The sequence below is a fragment of the Tiliqua scincoides genome, chromosome 5 (assembly GCF_035046505.1).
Source record: "Tiliqua scincoides isolate rTilSci1 chromosome 5, rTilSci1.hap2, whole genome shotgun sequence".
Taxonomy (NCBI): Eukaryota; Metazoa; Chordata; class Lepidosauria; order Squamata; family Scincidae; genus Tiliqua; species Tiliqua scincoides.
In genome coordinates, this window is record NC_089825.1 from 47,356,835 (window position 1) to 47,375,231 (window position 18,397).

The window sequence follows — 18,397 nt, forward strand, 5'->3', positions numbered from 1 at the left end:
AGTTATGAATAAGACAACTTAATGTAGCATGGGCAAGATTCTTGGAAAGAATCTTCAGGGAGATTCTGGGCTGTACTAGTATTCCAAATTTAGAAGGCCAATTTGCTATAAAAAGATCTCACACAGTGAAATAGTCTGCTTTGACTACTATGGTGAGAGTAAAATTGCTGTTAGAACACAAACACACTCGTCTGCCAATGGCCCATCTAGTCTAGCACCCAGTTTCTCACAGTGGCCTGGTAGCTCCCTCTGGGAAGCCCACAAGCAGAAGAGAAAGATTGTTACTGCTTCTGTACAATGGGGTGCATTGCACAGGAGCATAAAAGCTCAGATATTTGCATGGTTTTTTAAAAATAATGTTCCAATTCTACTTTCAGTATTTAACTTGCATTTTGTTGCATAGAAAAAATAAAATCTATATGGGGCAGTTTATGAACACTTTTAAAACATTTATGACGGGGAAGTTAGTATCTTTAAGTGTGTTTATACACTACATGACCTTTAAATGAGGCTCATGGTAATATTCAAGCCAGAGATGGTCCATTTGTGAGGTTGTCTGAACAGTTGCCTTAGGCAGAAATTTGCCCAAGAACGTCAGCGCTCTTCCACCCTCTGAATTGAAAAAGGAAAGCGGATGGAGCAGAAGTATGGAGGAGAGAGCAGTGCAGGCTAGACTAGAGCATCTCTCTTCACCCAGCGTGCGTAAGAGGCTGGTTCATCACCAGGTAGGAGGGACAGTATTTGGCACAAGACCTCAGCTACCTGCAGGTATTGAGCTGGCCCTGATCTGAGACATTTTACATTGTCAACCCAACCTTTATCAATCAACATTGCCTTTAAAAATTCGCACGTGTGATGTGCATTAAAACTTTCTCGTGTTGGTGCTGCTGCACTAGAAGCTCTAGTCTAAAATATCTAGTCTAGATCTCTAAACAGATCTAAATTTTTTTTTCTTTTCAAAAACCGCATCAAAGCGATCAAATCTGGCGCAAAAACAGCAGCACAATCCAGTGCGTGTCTACTCAGAAGTAAATCCCATTGTGTCCAATAGGGCTTACTCCCAGGAAAACGTGCATGGGGATTGCAGCCCCAATGAGGAAGATAATCCAAAAGGCTGATCGCCAAAATCTGCCAGGTATCCACTGCAAAACAACCCGGAACCTTTTAAGGTCACCATTCAAAGGGGAAATGGAAAAAGAAGCGCTTACTTGGACACCCTCCTCCGGATGGGCTGGAGGAGAACACGCGGTTTTGCAAGGGCTCCGAAGCGTCGCCTTTCCTGAACTGCTGAAGGGACTGGCTCTCGTTTGTCTTTGGAAGGGAGAGGAGGGCTGTGTGTGCTTCTAGGCAGTGGCGTAGCCAGAGGGGGTGCAAAGCACTACGTTTTACAGGGAGCCTCAGGCTGCAATCCTATCCACACTTACCTGGGAGTAAGCCCAACTGATTATAACGGGACTGACTTCTGAGTAGACCTGCATAGGATTGGGCTCTGTGGCTGCAATCCTATTCACTGTCCTGGGAGTAAGCCCCACTGATTATAACGGAACTGACTTCTGAGTAGACGTGCATACGATTGGACTCTGGCTGCAATCCTATCCACACTTTCCTGGGAGTAAGCCCCATTGGCTCTAATGGGACTGACTTCTGAGTAGGCAGGCATGGGCTCGGGCTCTCCCCCCAGCGTGCCAGGGGCCCCTCCCCTTGGTGGCCCTTCCGTTTTGCTCCCCCCGCCCAGAATGGCTCCGAAAGTGAGGGGGGGCCCTGGCACACTGGGGTGAGGCTCCCTGCGTGACTTAGTGCATTGCACCCGCTCTGGCCACGCCGCTGCTTCCAGGCGGGGAGCGTGTCCAGCTCTGAGGCCGCTCGCACGTCGCCCGAAGCTCTCGTGGAGGAAGCGCGCGCCTTCCGTCCCCTCCCCAAACTTTGTGGGGCGGCGGCTGCAGCGGCCACTCTGGAGGCGCAGCCCCTTGGGCGGGCGGGCAGGCTGCTGGCTCCCTGGCTTCCAGGACAGGCTGCCTGGGAAGGGGGCAGCGCGCCGGAGCCTTCCCCGCCCCGCTCCAGCTGTGCATAGCGGCGCTGCAGCCGGGCCCGCCCCGCCCCACCGCAGCCCGCCTCCGGAGCTGCCAGCGCTGGCCGCGCGGAGGAAGGAAGGGTCCACGCAGCCAGCTGCCCGAAAGGCGCGCGCCATGTCCCACGGGGTGCGGGTGGTCCGCACCGACGTCAGCAGCGCGGGGGTCTCCGCCGCCACCTCGGGGCCCAGCGCGGGGCCGGTGGACAGAGGCTACGCGGGCTCCTGCCCGGCCGTGCTGAAGGTGGCCCAGATGGTAAGGCGGGTCGCGGGGAGGGGCCGCTGCAGCACCTGGACCCACCAGGTGGCGCCTGCCAGGGGGGGCTTCGCTCACCAGCCCAGGGCTGCATCTGCTGGGACCCCAGAGAAACCTCCGGGCCCCACAAGCCGCTCTGGCCCACACTGCTTACAAATTGGGGCTCCGCTGTGTGAGAAGGGTTAACACATATCTACGGTAGAGTGGGATAGTCTCGCCACTCACATTGATTCATGTCTTGTTGTGTTCAACACGTTTCAACAATCCCAAAGCTGCTTGCAAAGGAGCCCCCATAACAGTTTGTTAGTCTGCGGAACTCCTCGCCACAGGAAGTGATGATGGCACCTGGCCTAGATGCCTTTAAGAAAGGCTTGGACAAATTTCTGGAGGAAAAGTCCATCATGGGTCACAAGTCATTATAGGTATGTGTAAGCTCCTGGTTTTAGAGGTGGGTCACCTCTGATGCAGGGGAGGGCACCAGGGCACAGTTTGTGTCTTGCTGTCTCTTGTGCTCCCTGAAGCATTTGGCAGGTGCCTGTGAGGTACAGGAAGCTGGACTAGATGGGCCTTTGGCCTGATCCAGTGGCGATGTTCTTGTGTTTGTGTTCAGCTCAAGCTTCAGTGCCCCAAAAATGTATGTCCACCGCTGCATCAGGGCCCCCCGCATTGGCACAGAAAAAAAAACAGAGGCTGTGATAACTCTGGACAGTTTCTCTGCAGGTGGGGGGGGGGGGTTCATATCTTTTGAACCCTTCCCTGGGCAAAAAAGGCAACACAAAAATTAGTCCTGGTTTCATTCAACCCCATCAAACAGGTTGGGGGAGGGGAACTTGTTCTTGAGGTAAATCCAGGAAGAGAGATTTGCTGATCTCATCTCTATACAGTGAGGTTGGTTTGTTTCTTCCATGTTTGTTTTTCTGCAAGGGAGAACGTTGTAAAACAGCAATTTTCCACCTTTTCCATCTCACTACACACTGACAAGGTGCTTGTTTTGCCAGATTCCCAGTCCAAGCTCTGCCTGGAGAACCAATGCCCACTTTTAGCTAATTAGCTCCCCTTTTTTTCACTCAACCATGACTCTGTTTCTGCCTTGCAGTCCTGCTGGACCCCACCAGCTCGTCTGTTCAATCTACAGAGATCCTCTCTCCTACCAGCAGCCTCCCATCACTACAGCACCCCCTTGGTCCTCAGCAGGTCTTGGGCATGGCAGCCACACACCAAGCTCCAGTGTCTCCAGCAGTCTCCAAAGTCCATCAGCAGTTCCATTAATCCAGTCTGTCCTTCCTCAAACTTTTCTCCTTCTGCTACCCACACCAAAATCTCCCTTCATCAGGTGCTTTTATGCCTGAGGGCCCTATTGCCTTCAAGAGACTGCAGATGTGCAGCACACCCTCTGCTGAATGCCCAGGCCCTAACCCTTAAAGGGGCCACTGCTGACACCACATCCTACCTCCTCGCCAGATCTTCCTCAATTCCAGTACAGCCTAAAAGTTGTCAAGGTGCACCATCAGTTATTTGACCATTGACAAGGCACATCATACTGCTGGGATTGGGCTAATATCCCCCATACTAATAAATGACCCTCCTCAAAGTCTTGTGGCACACCTGCAGACCATCCATGGAACACCAGTGTGCCATGGCACAGTGATGGCTGTCCTAAAATATTTCTCTTCACCTGCAGTACGAAATGGAACACCCTGAACCCTACCACCTCAGTTTTTACCACATCTGCTTAAAGTGTAGATTGGGGGCCCAATCCTATCCAACTTTCCAGTACTGATGTACCTGCAATGCAGCTCCAAGGTAGTGGAACAAGCATTCGATTACCTTGAGGAGGCCTCATAACTAGCCTTCCAAGGATGCAGCCCACACCCTGTTGGACCAGCCGCATTACTGCTAGGAAGTTGGATAGGATTGGGCCCTGAGTCTCTGCCTTCTAGCAGACAAACTGCTGTTGTGTTACTGCGACCACCAGTCTTCTCCCTCCAGGAATGAATGCGTTGATGCCCAGGTCCATGGAGGACCAAAGGATTTCTTGACACACACACTCCTTGCAATCTCTTGACAATCCATTCTTCAGCTAAAATACTTTCAGGGAATTGGAAACACTTTAATATTATTCCAGCTTTTGGGTGACCACGGGGCTGTAGCCACAGTGCTGCCACTTGGCACCCTGACCCATCTAGGATTTGAAGGGTAAATTAACTTTTAAATTTGTGATGTGATCGTGCCCATATAAAGAATAAGATCCGGTTTTACAAACAAGAACAACTGTCTTTTAAATTTTTTTAAAAATTGTTGTTGCCCCTGAAAGTTCAGTAGTGTTTCAAACGCCTGCCTGCCCAGCTCAGCTCTTCTTACTTAAGATTTCCCTACGTAAGAGTGTCTTTTTCATGATGATAACCACTCATATTCTTCCTTAAGTGATCCTGCAAACACCTGGAAAAAATGTTAGCCATTATGATAGTGAGTAGTCCAGTGATTGCTGTGGCCAAGAGCTTCTGCCAGTTCATCAGCAACAGCCTACCTATGGGATAATTCCCTGACTTTCATTAGTCATGCATTCATTATGCTGACTTTCATTAGCCATGCATTACATCTAGATAGGACTATTGCCGTTAATCTTTGCAGGGGTGCTCCTGAAGGTGGTTTGAAACCTTTTGTTGATGCAGGTTGTCCTGGCTAGAGCTGCACACAGCACATTTCACCAATTCTTTGTCTGCTCCGTTGACTGCCAAAATGCTTCCAGGTCTGATTCAGAGTGATAGCTTTGGCTTTTAAAGTCCTAAAGGCCTGGGACCTGATTACCATAAAGATCATCTACTCTCATTCATCATCAGGAAAGGTACTTCTCTCTGACCTGCCACTGTAGAAATCAGGCAGACCTCAAAAGGAGAGAAGTCCTTCTTAGTGGTGGCACCTCATCTGTTCAGTGCCTTCCCAACAGATATTGGACAGGCTCCCTCCATGCTGGTTTTTTTATTTTTCTAAAAATCCTGGCTAAAAGATTTCTGTTCCATTAAGCTTTCAGTTCACTCCTGGCTTGTTATATTTTAAGGTTGTTGGTTTTCTAAGAAATTTAGGCTGTAGTCCTGTGCATGCTTACCTGGGATTAAGCCCCACTGACTGTAATGGAGCTTACTTTTGAGGAAACATGCCTAGGATTGGGCTTGTTAATTATTTTATTTTAGATTTTGTATTGTGTCATTTGTGAGCTGTTATATTTAATGAAATTAAATAAATAAATGAGGTAAATAAATACCCACACATGGGGCAAGGAGAAGAATAGGAACACAGTGAACATTTTGATTAGCTGGGCAACCAGGCCTTATTCATATGACGGTTTCAAGCATCCCAGAGTTGCACTGCTGGACATATCAACATTTATATAGTTCAGTATGTAAATTTGCAGAGGTTCTGAGGAAATAACAGATTCATGTATTGAAGAATCAACCTACTTGCAGGGTGGGTTCTGAGATTATTTGGGCAATGGAGGAAGGTTGCAGAAGCAGCAGGGGAAACAGTTGTGGTTTTGAATTTGAGTCAGACACAGTATTCGTTTCTTTGAGTCTTGTCAGGGTGGTGGTCTCATTATATCCTCTTAAAAGGATGAGTGGAGAAATGTGGGGAGGAGAATGTGACTGCTTCCATAACATCTAGTTTGGTTCTCAAGTATCCATGTAAACATACAATGTGTGTAGACTTTTGTTACTAGGCAACAGTAGGGATGAAATCAGCTTGGTTTCCTTGGCATTTCGATTTGCCTTTCTTAAACATGAGGAAGCTTCGATCGTTGGTTTCTTGATTTGGTGAGGCTTGCTCTGTAACATTTGAAAAACTCGGAGTTAAAAAGTCATCGCTCAGCAGCCAGAGAAGATGCAATAATCTTTTTCCATGTTGGGAGGTATTATTTATGCTGCCCTGGATTTGTCTTTTATTGCTCAAAATGTAAAACCAATTTTATGTCTTTGTTAAAAGACTTCAGTTCTGCACTTTTCTCTCTCATCAGGGAGTTGCTCAAGTTGGCTTACAACAAAATGAAATAAGTGCATTAAAAACAAGCGAAATACATTAAGAGCAACAAAAGCAACAAACCCAATAATAGAAAATTCCAACAACCATCGAAACAGCAGGAATTTTTCTTTAAAAAGTAGCAGAGAATGAGAAAGTATTTCTCTGGGACTGCTATTGACATAGGTGTAGTACTGGCTTACCTATTTGGGGGAAAGAGTGCCACGTCTTGGGTGTCACGACAGTGAAAACCCTTTGCTACATCACTACTGGATGTACTTCTGTCCCTTTCACAGAAGGGCCCTCTCAGATTACTTCAGAGTGGGCAATTTCATGTGGAGAATTGCACTTCTTCAGATACTGTGGTTCCCAAGTCATTTGGGCCTTAAAGGATAAAACCAGCATCTTGAATTGTGCTCAGAAACATTCTAGCAACCAATGCAGGTGGCAAAGCACAGGCTTGAAATGCTCTTTATACTTTGTTCTGGTCAGCAATAGAGCAGCAACAGTCTGTAGATTCCAGGTGGTCTTCAAGGTCAGTCTGTTGTAGAGAATGTTACTGTAATCCTGAGAACATGTAACCAATGCACATACAACTGTGGTCAGGTCTGACTGGCCCAAGAAAGGATGAAGTTGGCATACTAGCATAAGTGGGCCCAGTGTTCATATTTGTCATGTCTTTTTTCCACCATTGTTCAAAACGGGTCCAGACACTTAACAGTCAGCTTCTCCCCTGTGAACCAAGCTGTTGCCTCTATAAATAGAAGAGATTGCTCGGGTATAATTGTGTCAATAGCCTTGGTCATGCCCTTGTTCCAGAAGAGACCAGATCCATCAGAAATCAATTCAGATGCATAAATCTCTGAGGATGGGTCTTTATAATAGGCTCCTCTGTGGAGGAAAGGAACCAAAATGAGCCTAAAGTTACCAGGTACTGGTAGTCTGTCCACTGCTGGTCCAACCATGAAGCCACTTGATGTGGCTTGCATCAGGGCAGGTGGCCAGAGGAGCTTCAGACTGAAATACCTTTTGCCCCAGGTCTGCTGCTGCCTCTCTCCAGCCCACTGTGGACAAGAGTTACATTGTTCCCCCAGCTCACTTGAGCAAGAAGCAGATAATCCTCACTATGCTCCTTATGCAGTTTTTGCAAACCTTGAAGTTCAGGGTTTGCAGCTATATTTACATGGACTGTGTGAACACGGAGCTTCTTCATGTGTGTGGTCCCTTTAAAGACATAAAACCAAGAATTACACTTCAAGGATTGCAAAAACCATACCATGTAGCATGTTAAGGGTCTTGCTTCTCTCTCCAGAGTTCCACGGCAGAGGCAGTGGTGGCACCGGTGCCAGGTAGTGTGCCAGGTTGTGCCCCGGGCCTGTCCATGACAAGGGGGAGATGTTAATCCCCTCCACATCCAGTTTACACTGTTAGAATACATTAGTTATTTCCATTGGGATATTGAAAGCAGTCCTGTGCTTGGCAAAGTGAGTATCTATTATTCACTCTTATTAACAAAAGGTTTAGGAGCCACTGGTAAACTAATCATTTGTTGCTGTGGACAAAGAGTGTCTTGTAACAATGCTTGTCATCCCTTTATGTAGACTTGCAGGCTGGTGCATGATATTTTCGCATTATGAAATGACATTTGTCTGGTCCCTAGGGGGTAATCCATGCATAAACTATTTTTTAATGTAAGGTCTCATTTTTTTTTGTTGGCAATAAGAGACAGCAGTGGGGTTCAGCTTCTGATATGAGATGCACTTAATGATGTAATAATCATGCACTTAGGGGGAAAAAATTGTTGTAACCACTTTCATCTTTTTTTCAAAAATCCTTTCTTGACAAGTCTAAACGATTTGTCCTCAGAAGTCCCATTAGTTTCAAAGGGACTGATCCTGTTATATGTTTGGAATTGCAGACAATACATTTTCTCTTCAAGAGGGTTTCTTTATCCTACGTCTGGGTTTTGTTTCATTTTTTTCAGTTGAAATGTTTTTTCTTTTAATCTAACTTTAAAATATTAGACCATTTTTCTCACACTTGTTGAACTTTTCATGCATCTTCCACCCCCCCCCCCCAATTCCATCTTATTTCTTCTTCTCTTTCAGCTCACGCTGCTGATTGGATTCATCTGTGTCAGATGCTCACGTTGGACAGATTACAGAGCTTACAACTTCTTTGAAATAATCACCATGTGTGACTTTGTTATGATTCTCATCTTCTACATTGTCTACATCTTCAGAGCTTACCGGATGCTGTCCTGCATCAACTGGCCACTTGCTGTGAGTTGTTCCTAACTGTAGTCAATTTTGTTGCAAAACATTTTTACGTATGACAAAAGAGCTTCCTACAAGAAACCAGCTTTGTGGAATGTTAAAGGTAACATATTTACTGCTTAAAAGAAAAAGTAAACTTTGGGACCAAAAGGCGACAATGTGTGACAGACATCACATTTCTTTGGCATTACCCAAATGTGTATAAGAATAAAGCAGTCATCTGCTTCTAACACCCAACTCATAATGGTATATTTGTATAGCAGAGGCACCTTTTAAAGTAGGTTTATCTTATCAATTGCAGGGGGAGAGCAATTGCCCTTCACCCCAGCATGTTGCCTTTTCTACCAGCTGTTGCTGGTGTCATTCTTGTGAATTGTCTTTTAGATTGTGAGCCCCTTGGGGACAGGAAACCATTTATTTGTTTAGCTATGGAAACTGTTTTATGAAGTACTTTTTGTTGAAAAGCAGTATGCAAATATTCTTAATAATAATAATACCTTTTACAATACAATAATACAATGTAAGGTATTTCTGTGAATCACTAGTTACATTACTCCTGTTATTCCTCTTGTCTGCTCAGTCTTCTAACTTTTGTAGCAATGGGATCCCCCATAACTCCAGGCTGTCTCAGTATAATCAGTGACTTTCCTATAATACTTTTTCAGTTACTGATGGTACTGTAAAGTCCCATGGGGCTTCAGTCAGAAGTAATGTTTTCAGGAACTGGACATAGCGGAATCCTCCTGGGACTGTATCACTTCAGAAAGCAGATGGAGGATGAGAATATTTGTAAACATTTAAAAAAATCCTTCCTTGTACATAGCAAAATAACATGGTGGAGAAAAGGCTAGTCTTGGACCCTTCCCTCTGAATTGCTAGCTTTCTACAATAGCATTCAGACATTTGATTTTATGCCTGCATTCTGAAGCAGAGTAGTCCCATAAAGGTCGATAAGGGCTCTCTCACATGCTACTTCTGTTGTTCAGCTCTGTTACCCCTAGCCTCTCATTGGCAAACTGTGTGTGTGCGACCCCTTTTGCAACAGATCCAATAGATTTCACAGCTAACTGGTTGGCCACATTGGGAGACAAAATGCTGAAGTACGTTTTTAAATTTCATCCATCAGGGCTTGTCTTGCATTCTCAGGGATCCTTCAGGTTGATTATTTGTAACCTGAGCTTGTTTAGAAAAATGGTTTCTAGTCCCTATGTTTGTGTAGAAAAGTATGGAAAGAAAAGCCCTGGTATTTCTGTAAACATCAGAAATCGAAAAGGACTACATTTTCAATGTAGCCAGCATGTCGTATAGCTTCTCATTACTTCTTGTACTTGAAACCATGTTTATGTTCTCCCACCCATTCAGTAAATAAATAGCAGTCGGAATGAATTGGGGCATGTCTAGATGGCCACTTCCTGAGCTGAGTGAATGGGTGTTGAATTAGCAACTTGTAGGGACATAAGAAGCGGCTCCCTCTGAATCCCACCTATCTTGTCTGTGTTGCTCAGTATTATCTGTGGTGACTGGTAGTGGCTCTCCAGGGTTTTAGACAGTCTTTCCCAGTCTTGCCTTGAACTGCCAGGCAAGCAGTGGCATGTTGTGCATATGAAGCAGTTGCTCTGCTACTAAGCTATAGCCTTTTCCTCATATTCAACAGAGAATGCAGACATAATCCTTGGGAAGGATGAGTATTTAGTCCCTAGACATATGTGTGACAACCATATACAGCCAGCCATATTGAGTGCATCTCCTTTAGGCAGCGGTTCCCAAACTTTTTCACCTGGTGGCTTCCTTGATCTACCATTGGCCATGGCTCCTCATTAAGACTACACTCCTATATATTGTGGGACGGGGGGTTGCAAGGATTCTACAGCTCCCTGGCTGGTTTCTGCAGCTTCCTAGGGAGCCACAGCTCACAGTTTGTGAACCACTGCCTTTAGGGAACTGCCTTTAGCCTTTGTCGGATATGTAGGGAACCAACAAGGGTCATGAGTTTGATATGTAGCAAGCTCTGACAATGTGCATGGTTCCCAGAACGAACTTTTGGAAAAAGTGAGTTGTAGCCAGATCAGTTTTAGCGGACCAGCATCTCAGTTTGTTTTTTTTTTAATTTGGCCAAGAAATGCGAACTAAGCCAGAAAGAATTAACAGCTCAGTTTTCAGGTTTCCTTCTTTGCATTCATTCCCCAGTGCACGAATTCATTGGCATGGTGAGACACACTGAAATGTTCTCTTGACATATTTCTCTTCTAAATTGGGTTGTTTTTTTTCTTTTCAGGAGTTTCTCCATTACCTGATAGGCACCCTCCTCCTCCTTATTGCATCTATTGTGGCAGTAGCAAAAAGTTATGGAACCGCAGGACTTGTAGCTGGATCGGTGAGGCGGATCATAGACATACCCTTTAATATATGCAATGATTTTACTGCTTGAATTTTTAGTTTGTCTCTGGTGTGATCTGGTCATGGGTTGTGTCCCCAGTTTTCCGTATAATGTGCTTCTGATATACAGCATAAGGAAGTATAGTCAATACCACCCCTTGGGATTTATCACTGTTTGTGCTGTGTGCTCTTGGATGAGGGTGGTAGAAGGAAGCAGTGGTTGAGCAGTGAAGTGGCTGAGGGTTGAGCAGTGAAGTGGCTAAGTTTGCAGATGACACCAAACTTTTCCGAGTGGTAAAGACCAGAAGTGATTGTGAGGAGCTCCAGAAGGATCTCTCCAGACTGGCAGAATGGGCAGCAAAATGGCAGATGCGCTTCAATGTCAGTAAGTGTAAAGTCATGCACATTGGGGCAAAAAATCAAAACTTCACATATAGGCTGATGGGTTCTGAGCTGTCTGTGACAGATCAGGAGAGAGATCTTGGGGTGGTGGTGGACAGGTCGATGAAAGTGTCGACCCAATGTGCGGCAGCAGTGAAGAAGGCCAATTCTATGCTTGGGATCATTAGGAAGGGTATTGAGAACAAAACGGTTAGTATTATAATGCCGTTGTACAAATCGATGGTAAGGCCACACCTGGAGTATTGTGTCCAGTTCTGGTTGCCGCATCTCAAAAAAGACATAGTGGAAATGGAAAAGGTGCAAAAGAGAGCGACTAAGATGATTACGGGGCTGGGGCACCTTCCTTATGAGGAAAGGCTACGGCGTTTGGGCCTCTTCAGCCTAGAAAAGAGACGCTTGAGGGGGGACATGATTGAGACATACAAAATTATGCAGGGGACGGACAGAGTGGATAGGGAGATGCTCTTTACACTCTCACATAATACCAGAACCAGGGGACATCCACTAAAATTGAGTGTTGGGCGGGTTAGGACAGACAAAAGAAAATATTTCTTTACTCAGCATGTGGTCGGTCTGTGGAACTCCTTGCCACAGGATGTGGTGCTGGCATCTAGCCTAGACGCCTTTAAAAGGGGATTGGACGAGTTTCTGGAGGAAAAATCCATTATGGGGTACAAGCCATGATGTGTATGCGCAACCTCCTGATTTTAGGAATGGGTTAAGTCAGAATGCCAGATGTAGGGGAGAGCACCAGGATGAGGTCTCTTGTTATCTGGTGTGCTCCCTGGGGCATTTGGTGGGCCGCTGTGAGATACAGGAAGCTGGACTAGATGGGCCTATGGCCTGATCCAGTGGGGCTGTTCTTATGTTCTTATGAAGGGAGATCTTACATAAACCCTTGTATTTATTCAAAGGCAGAAACTGTTGCAGATTTGGCCATTTTCAAAGACTTGTGCTTTGCACCATTCCAATCTATCTTCCTCATCGAAGCCTTTCTCAGATTAGTCGTGCCTTCCTGGAATCCCTGCGGATGCCAAAACCTACGGATAATCAAGTCTGCGGGTTAGGGCATGCTAACCCTCTGAACATGACCAGAGCTGTGCTTCGGTCACATTCAGATGGCCTTCTGAGGGCCGGGAAGGCTGTGTGCTTCCGGTTTTCAACTGAAAGAGCCTCCAAATGTGACTGGAGCACTATTCGGCAGATTGCAGGTGGGGCAAATCCACAGTAAGGTAAAACCATGGGTACCAAATCTGTGGATATGCAATCACAACCTGTAGTACTGTTTATATTACATTTTCTCCATCGTAGACATGCATAGGCTAGCTTTCTAACCTTTTATATTTATCTGGGCTATTTTTAAAATCTGTATTTCATTTGTTATACATTTATTTTATAACTATTGCAACCAATTTCAACAGTTTACGATGAGATGAGCCAGATCTCTAACTGAAGGATAAGTTTCAAAGTAGAAATAAGGGTCTGGAGAAGGAAACACCCAAATTAGAAACTTGGGGCCCAATCCTATGGTCCTCACTGCGCCTCCGCAGCGCAGACCACAGTCGCAAATGTGCCATTAGGCAAGTTTGCGGGGCTTACCGCCGGGCTCCCACCAGAAGTGGCTCAGCTCCGGCCGGCACTGAGCCACCGCCCGGTGGGCGCCCATGTTCTGCAGCTTGGCGGTGCCTGTGACCGCCAGGCTGCAGAACGGCAAATGGAGCGGGGACGGGGGTGTTCCAGGGGGGAGGCCAGCATGATGCAGGGAGCGGGTGGGGAGGCTGGAGTGACCTGGGGAAGGGTGTGTGTGCCAGAGGCGTGCCTGGGGGCGGGCAGGAGGAGGATCCGTGGAGCTCCGCTCTGCAGGATCCTAGGCGCCTAGGACCACTTGTACCTCCAAACTAGATAGATTACTAAATATATGGCTCTTTTTTTAAACAGATCTTTGGCTTCTTTGCTACAGTTCTGTGTATTATGAGTATATGGCTGTCCTACAAAGTCTCATGTGTCACTCAGTCAACAGGTAAGAATTCAGTAACCTGTACTGCATTAATCTAGGGCAGGGGTACTCAATAGGTGGATCGCGATCTACCGGTAGATCGCGAGGCAAAATGAGTAGATCGCGGAGTGCTGACCCCCCCCTTCAGGTGCCTCTGGGAGGAAATGCCGGGAGTAAGGCCCATTGTACTCAATGGGGCTTACTCCCAGGTAAGTGTGGCTAGGATTGTAGCCTCACAGCCTAATCCTAGGCATGTCTACTCAGGAGTAAGTCCTGTTATACTCAGTGGGGCTCAAGGTACACCAACATACATTGTACACATAAATGTTATATGTTATGATGGCGCGGACATTGTAAAAAAAACTCTGGTAGATCTCCGGGCCTTGCTGGGTTTCAAAGTAGCTCTCGAGCCAAAAAAGTGTGAGCACCCCTGATCTAGGGTCATGCTGTATGCTTTAACTCCCATGCAGCTTACTTGCATCGTAACACAGGATGATAACTTGGTAGACCTGAGTACAATGAAGCCGAAAAACCATGACCTCCTGGCGGTGTCTGAACCATTTTGAGTACACCAGGGCAGAATGACATGATTCATTCATTGTGTTCCCTGTGACATCAGCCCTCTGCCACATAATCATGTGTGGGGGGGTCAGTATGTCAGAATTTCCCTACACACACAATCTGAATGTTATTTTAAATTGCACAATGAGGGGCAGTTTAAACATGTTTATGCAATGGTGGAACAGTGCACCAAAGGGGTGGGATATGCATACCAGTGCTCCTCCCCACTTGATTTGATGGGTTGGTCGTATCATCCAAACAAGCCCTCTCATTTTTTGAATACTTCCTACCCTTTAAGAAACAACTTTTTAATATTACAATACTCTTAGGAAAGAGTTAATTAAATCGAGCATGGATTTGCTCATTAGCAACACATTAGCCTCTGTGAGGACAAGGAAAGTACAATAAAAGTATTTTAAATGACTTAATACTTGGGTTTTAATCAATACTGTATTTTAGTGAATGGACTTTTAGCATCTATCAGCTAAAAAGAAGATTTTTCTGAACACACTTGGGGTTGTTTGTTTTTGAACTCATGTCTCAATTTTCCTTGCATTATTTATTAGAGAAGTGTGCTTGATGGGCACTAGCCTAAATGGCTGCAAAGGGGATTATTCATGAAAGAAAGATTGGTCAATGGCCACTAGTTATGACGGCTGCAAGCTGCCTCCAGGTGCAAAGGCTGGAGGGCCCGGGCTGCCAGTTGCCAGAGGAAAATGGCAGGAGAGGGCTAGGACTACATGACCTGGTTGTGGGCTTCCCAGAGGCATCTGTTTGGCCATAGTGAGGAACAGGATCTTGTTTCGTGTCAGGTGGTGTGATGCAGTAGGGCTCTTCTCATGTTCTTAGATTCTTTTGTTATCTATTAAATTAGTTATTTTAAAGAATATTTATATGGGTTTAATCTTCAGTGTATCAAATATTATAAAGATAGATATTATTATTATTATTATTAATGTTTGTAAGCCTGTAGTAGAGATAAGTGGAAGTCTTTTAAAATTTTGTGTTAGTTCAAAAATGTAATGAAAATAATAAATAAGTTCTTAACAAAAAGAATATTTATATGGTATGGTGCTTTAACTTTTCTGCAGCAGTTAAAAATATTGTCCCCCAAAAGTGTTTGGCTCACTGTTGTTTGTACAGGTGCCCCCCATATCCATGGTTCTTCCCCACTCCTTACCCATTACTTATATGTAAAAGGGGACTCTATACTTACTGTGGCACCAAGTACTCAGGTCTCTTTCTTTGCAGCCTGTTATAGAATGCTAGAGGAGCGACGTGAGAAGCAGTCAGCCGGACTGCTAAGTGGAAGCTTTCTACTTTCTGTTAGCTTTCTCTTAGTGTCCCTCCTCTAGCATTCTGGCTGACTGCTTCTTATATTTCTCCTTTAGTGTTCTATAACAGGCTGCAAAAGAAGAGACATGAGTGCTTGGTGCTACTGTAAGTACAGGGTCCCCTTTTATCTGTTGTGTTGGGAGTGCTTGGATGTATCCTCAGTAGATACAGGGGGATGCCTGTATGTAAATGATGATTTAAGCCCAACATCTAATATTTCTAGCAGCATTTATGTGGGGCTGGTGGTGACAGCAGCTCAGTACTGACAAAATGAATGATAGATCAAGGCAACTATCAGCCTGAGCCTTCTCAGTCTCTACTTCTATAATGAAAGAATTCTAACATGCCATGAAATGTTGGTCTTTTCACTTGGAACCAATTACAGGGTCAGGGGGACACTCTTCCTGGCTGGAAGTTTGAAAGTGGATAGCCATCTTTTGGGAATAATCTAGCACTGGATTTTCTTCATTGAGCAGGGGGTCAAGATGCTGTATAAGGCCTCCTACAACTCTTTGTTTCTGTGACTTAAAGTCTCCCTTGTAATCAGATAAGTTTGTTTGTGGCAACTCAATTGATTCTAGCCTTATCTTTTTATTTTCTTGTTAAAATATGAAGGTGCTGCTGTGTGAGAGTTGCACCTCTGCAAGATATGAAGACCAAAGAGAGGAATTGCATCCTGCCAAGAGACCGCAAATGTATGCAAAATGGAACTGGGACCTGGTGCTCCTTAAGAATGTGCTTTAGGTTTCCAAACCCTTTTAGTAAGTGGATTGGTCACCAGAATCTTCTGAGTCTCCTCCCATGTTCCTTTGCCTAAAAAGGAAATGGCTCCAGCAATGTTTACACTGCATTATTTCACTGCTTTGTCTCAACGCCTGCTTTCTACAGTCTGTGGACCATTTTCCTAGATACTTAGGTCCCGCAATTTGGAAATCACTATAAGAGAGCACTCTGGATTTGTGTGTTTCTTTAACCAAAGAGAGAAACCAGCTTCTTTGGAATCAAAGTGCCTTTGTCAAAAGTTGTGTTTCTCGGACTTCAGACCTTTTATGAGGAGCTAGCTTCTCCCTTTTTACACTGACAGTGTTCAGACTACCTGGGAAGAGGAGTTGAATTATGACTTTCAAGGTGAGAAATATAGTCTGCTTGCTTTCATGTATTGCTAACAGATGTGGAGCTGGTGTAGCATAGCAATTAAGAGACTAGGCAGCAAATTGAGACCACCACCACACCCAACCTCAGATCCTCAGCTACTAAAGGGGAATACTTACATACCTTGCAGCTTGTTAGAAGGACAACATGGATCATAATACATGTGAAGTGCTTTGCACATGCCAAGAGCACTGTACAAATGCTTAATAATATTCAGTACTTCAAATCCAGTCTGAACTGGAAGCTGTGACATAACAAATTGTGCTTATGTCTTACCTCTGTTTTCCCTGGCTTTTTGTGCCTTTTGTGAGAAAGGGCATTTTATCAATTGTGTTTTGACCAGCTTACTGTGAATACTTGTTTAGAAATGAACTAGAATTTACTTTACATGGCAGTGTTCCTGTTGTTTCATTTAAGTATCTTATGCCTGATCAAATACTTTTAATTCACTTCATAGTGCATGTAGGATCATTACATGTATACCCTTCTTAAACTAATATCTGTCTACAACATCCCTTTCTCACCTGGTACTGAAATGATAAAATTTATTCATATAATGTTGATCTAGATGTGGTGCCAATAGGGCTATAACCACTTTGAGTGCCCAGCAGGGAGAGAAAGCTGCGTAAAAACCTTGTAAATAAATGAGGCCACCTCCAGACAGATGTACCTGTATGTAGCATTTTAAAACATTCTAAATGCACACCACTTATGGTACCTTTAATGGGCAAAATCCCTCTCAAAACAGTTTGACAACTGCATATTCATCACTCCCTTCACTTACTCAAATCATTCTGCCTGCTGCCCAGGGAACGAACGTGGGGGCTAACAAGAGAGAAGTTTCTTAGATGGGCTATAAACAAGCTAGCACAGTAATTTCCTTTTGGGAAGTGAGAGATGTGTTTTTTTCACAAAGTAGCACAATTCATTTGAAGTCCACGGAGGGAAGGGGAGAGAGCCATGGAGACTGAAGACACATGGAGTGAGTGCTTACAGTGTGATTGAGCATGATTTTCTGAAGAAACCTTGTAAGTCTAGTGGAACTTACACGCAGGAAGATATGGACGATAGGCAAGAAAAAAGGGAATGAGAAAAGGCTCAAAACCACATCCACGCAAACTAATCACTTGATTAGAAGGCACGTTTACAATGAAGTCAGCCCTACATAGTTCAGTGAAAAGCTGCAATCCTATATACACATATGTGAGAAACTCAAACTCAATGGGGCTTACTTCTGAGTAGACATGCTTAGGATTTCACTGTTGGTCTCAGAACAATGTGGACAAAAGCTAAAAATCTGGGGGAGGTGGGATAAAGGGCTCCTACCAAGCATCATCAATCTGTTACTTTGATCCAGGGCATGCTTACTCTGAAAAGACGATTGTGAACAATAAAGGCTTGAATAGGGATGGGTGGGAAAGGCACAGACAAAGAGGTAATGGGGAAACATTGGGGTGGATACAAAAAGACAGAAAAGGCAAAGAAAGAGAAAATGCAGGCAATACACAGAATGGTAGGGTATATACCAGCTTTAGCCTATGTGCCCAGTTAAAAGCAAAGGACTTCATTTTGGAGGCTGCAGCATTTTGTGGTGGGCTTCTTATATTGCTTTTCAATAAAATGTCTGTTAAATGGCCTACAGAGCTAAAGGGAAAAGGTGGCTCCTTGTCTGCAAAGGACACACTATCTAAAATAGTTGGATTCGAATGTAGCTTTGTTGTCCTCATGTACATATGGAGGGACTTCCTGGTTAATTTGCTTCTTCATTATGCTTGAGTTACTTGTTGAGGGGACTTTCCAAAACTGCTTTGTCCTTTAACATTTTGGGGCCAGAGTACATGGCTGCTAGAGCCATTTAGGGCTAGAGCACAGAGAAAGGTGCGGGTGGCAAGCAACAGCTTCCAGGAAAGACAAAGATTTATTTCAGTATTAAGATTTGTGGACTATAACCCACTTCATTAGGT

The 18,397-nt window shown here is 44.7% G+C and overlaps 1 protein-coding gene across 1 annotated transcript; it reads left to right on the forward strand.

Annotated features, from left to right (window-relative positions):
* Nucleotides 1-2,010: 2,010 nt before the first annotated feature.
* On the forward strand, nt 2,011-16,951 carry CMTM7 (CKLF like MARVEL transmembrane domain containing 7). Its single transcript, XM_066628999.1, has 5 exons — nt 2,011-2,324; nt 8,444-8,617; nt 10,887-10,985; nt 13,328-13,409; nt 15,897-16,951. The coding sequence occupies exons 1-5, from the start codon at nt 2,187-2,189 to the stop codon at nt 15,908-15,910; spliced, it is 507 nt and encodes a 168-aa protein (XP_066485096.1). The 5' UTR covers nt 2,011-2,186; the 3' UTR covers nt 15,911-16,951.
* The last annotated feature ends 1,446 nt before the right edge of the window (nt 16,952-18,397 follow it).

Bases quoted from the DNA above. Each gene is read 5' to 3' on its own strand.
- CMTM7 (XM_066628999.1), top strand. From the start codon at position 2,187: ATGTCCCACGGGGTGCGGGTGGTCCGCACCGACGTCAGCAGCGCGGGG. The intron at 2,325-8,443 runs GTAAGGCGGGTC...CTTCTCTTTCAG, and splicing joins TGCTGAAGGTGGCCCAGATG to CTCACGCTGCTGATTGGATT. The intron at 8,618-10,886 runs GTGAGTTGTTCC...TTTTCTTTTCAG, and splicing joins GCATCAACTGGCCACTTGCT to GAGTTTCTCCATTACCTGAT.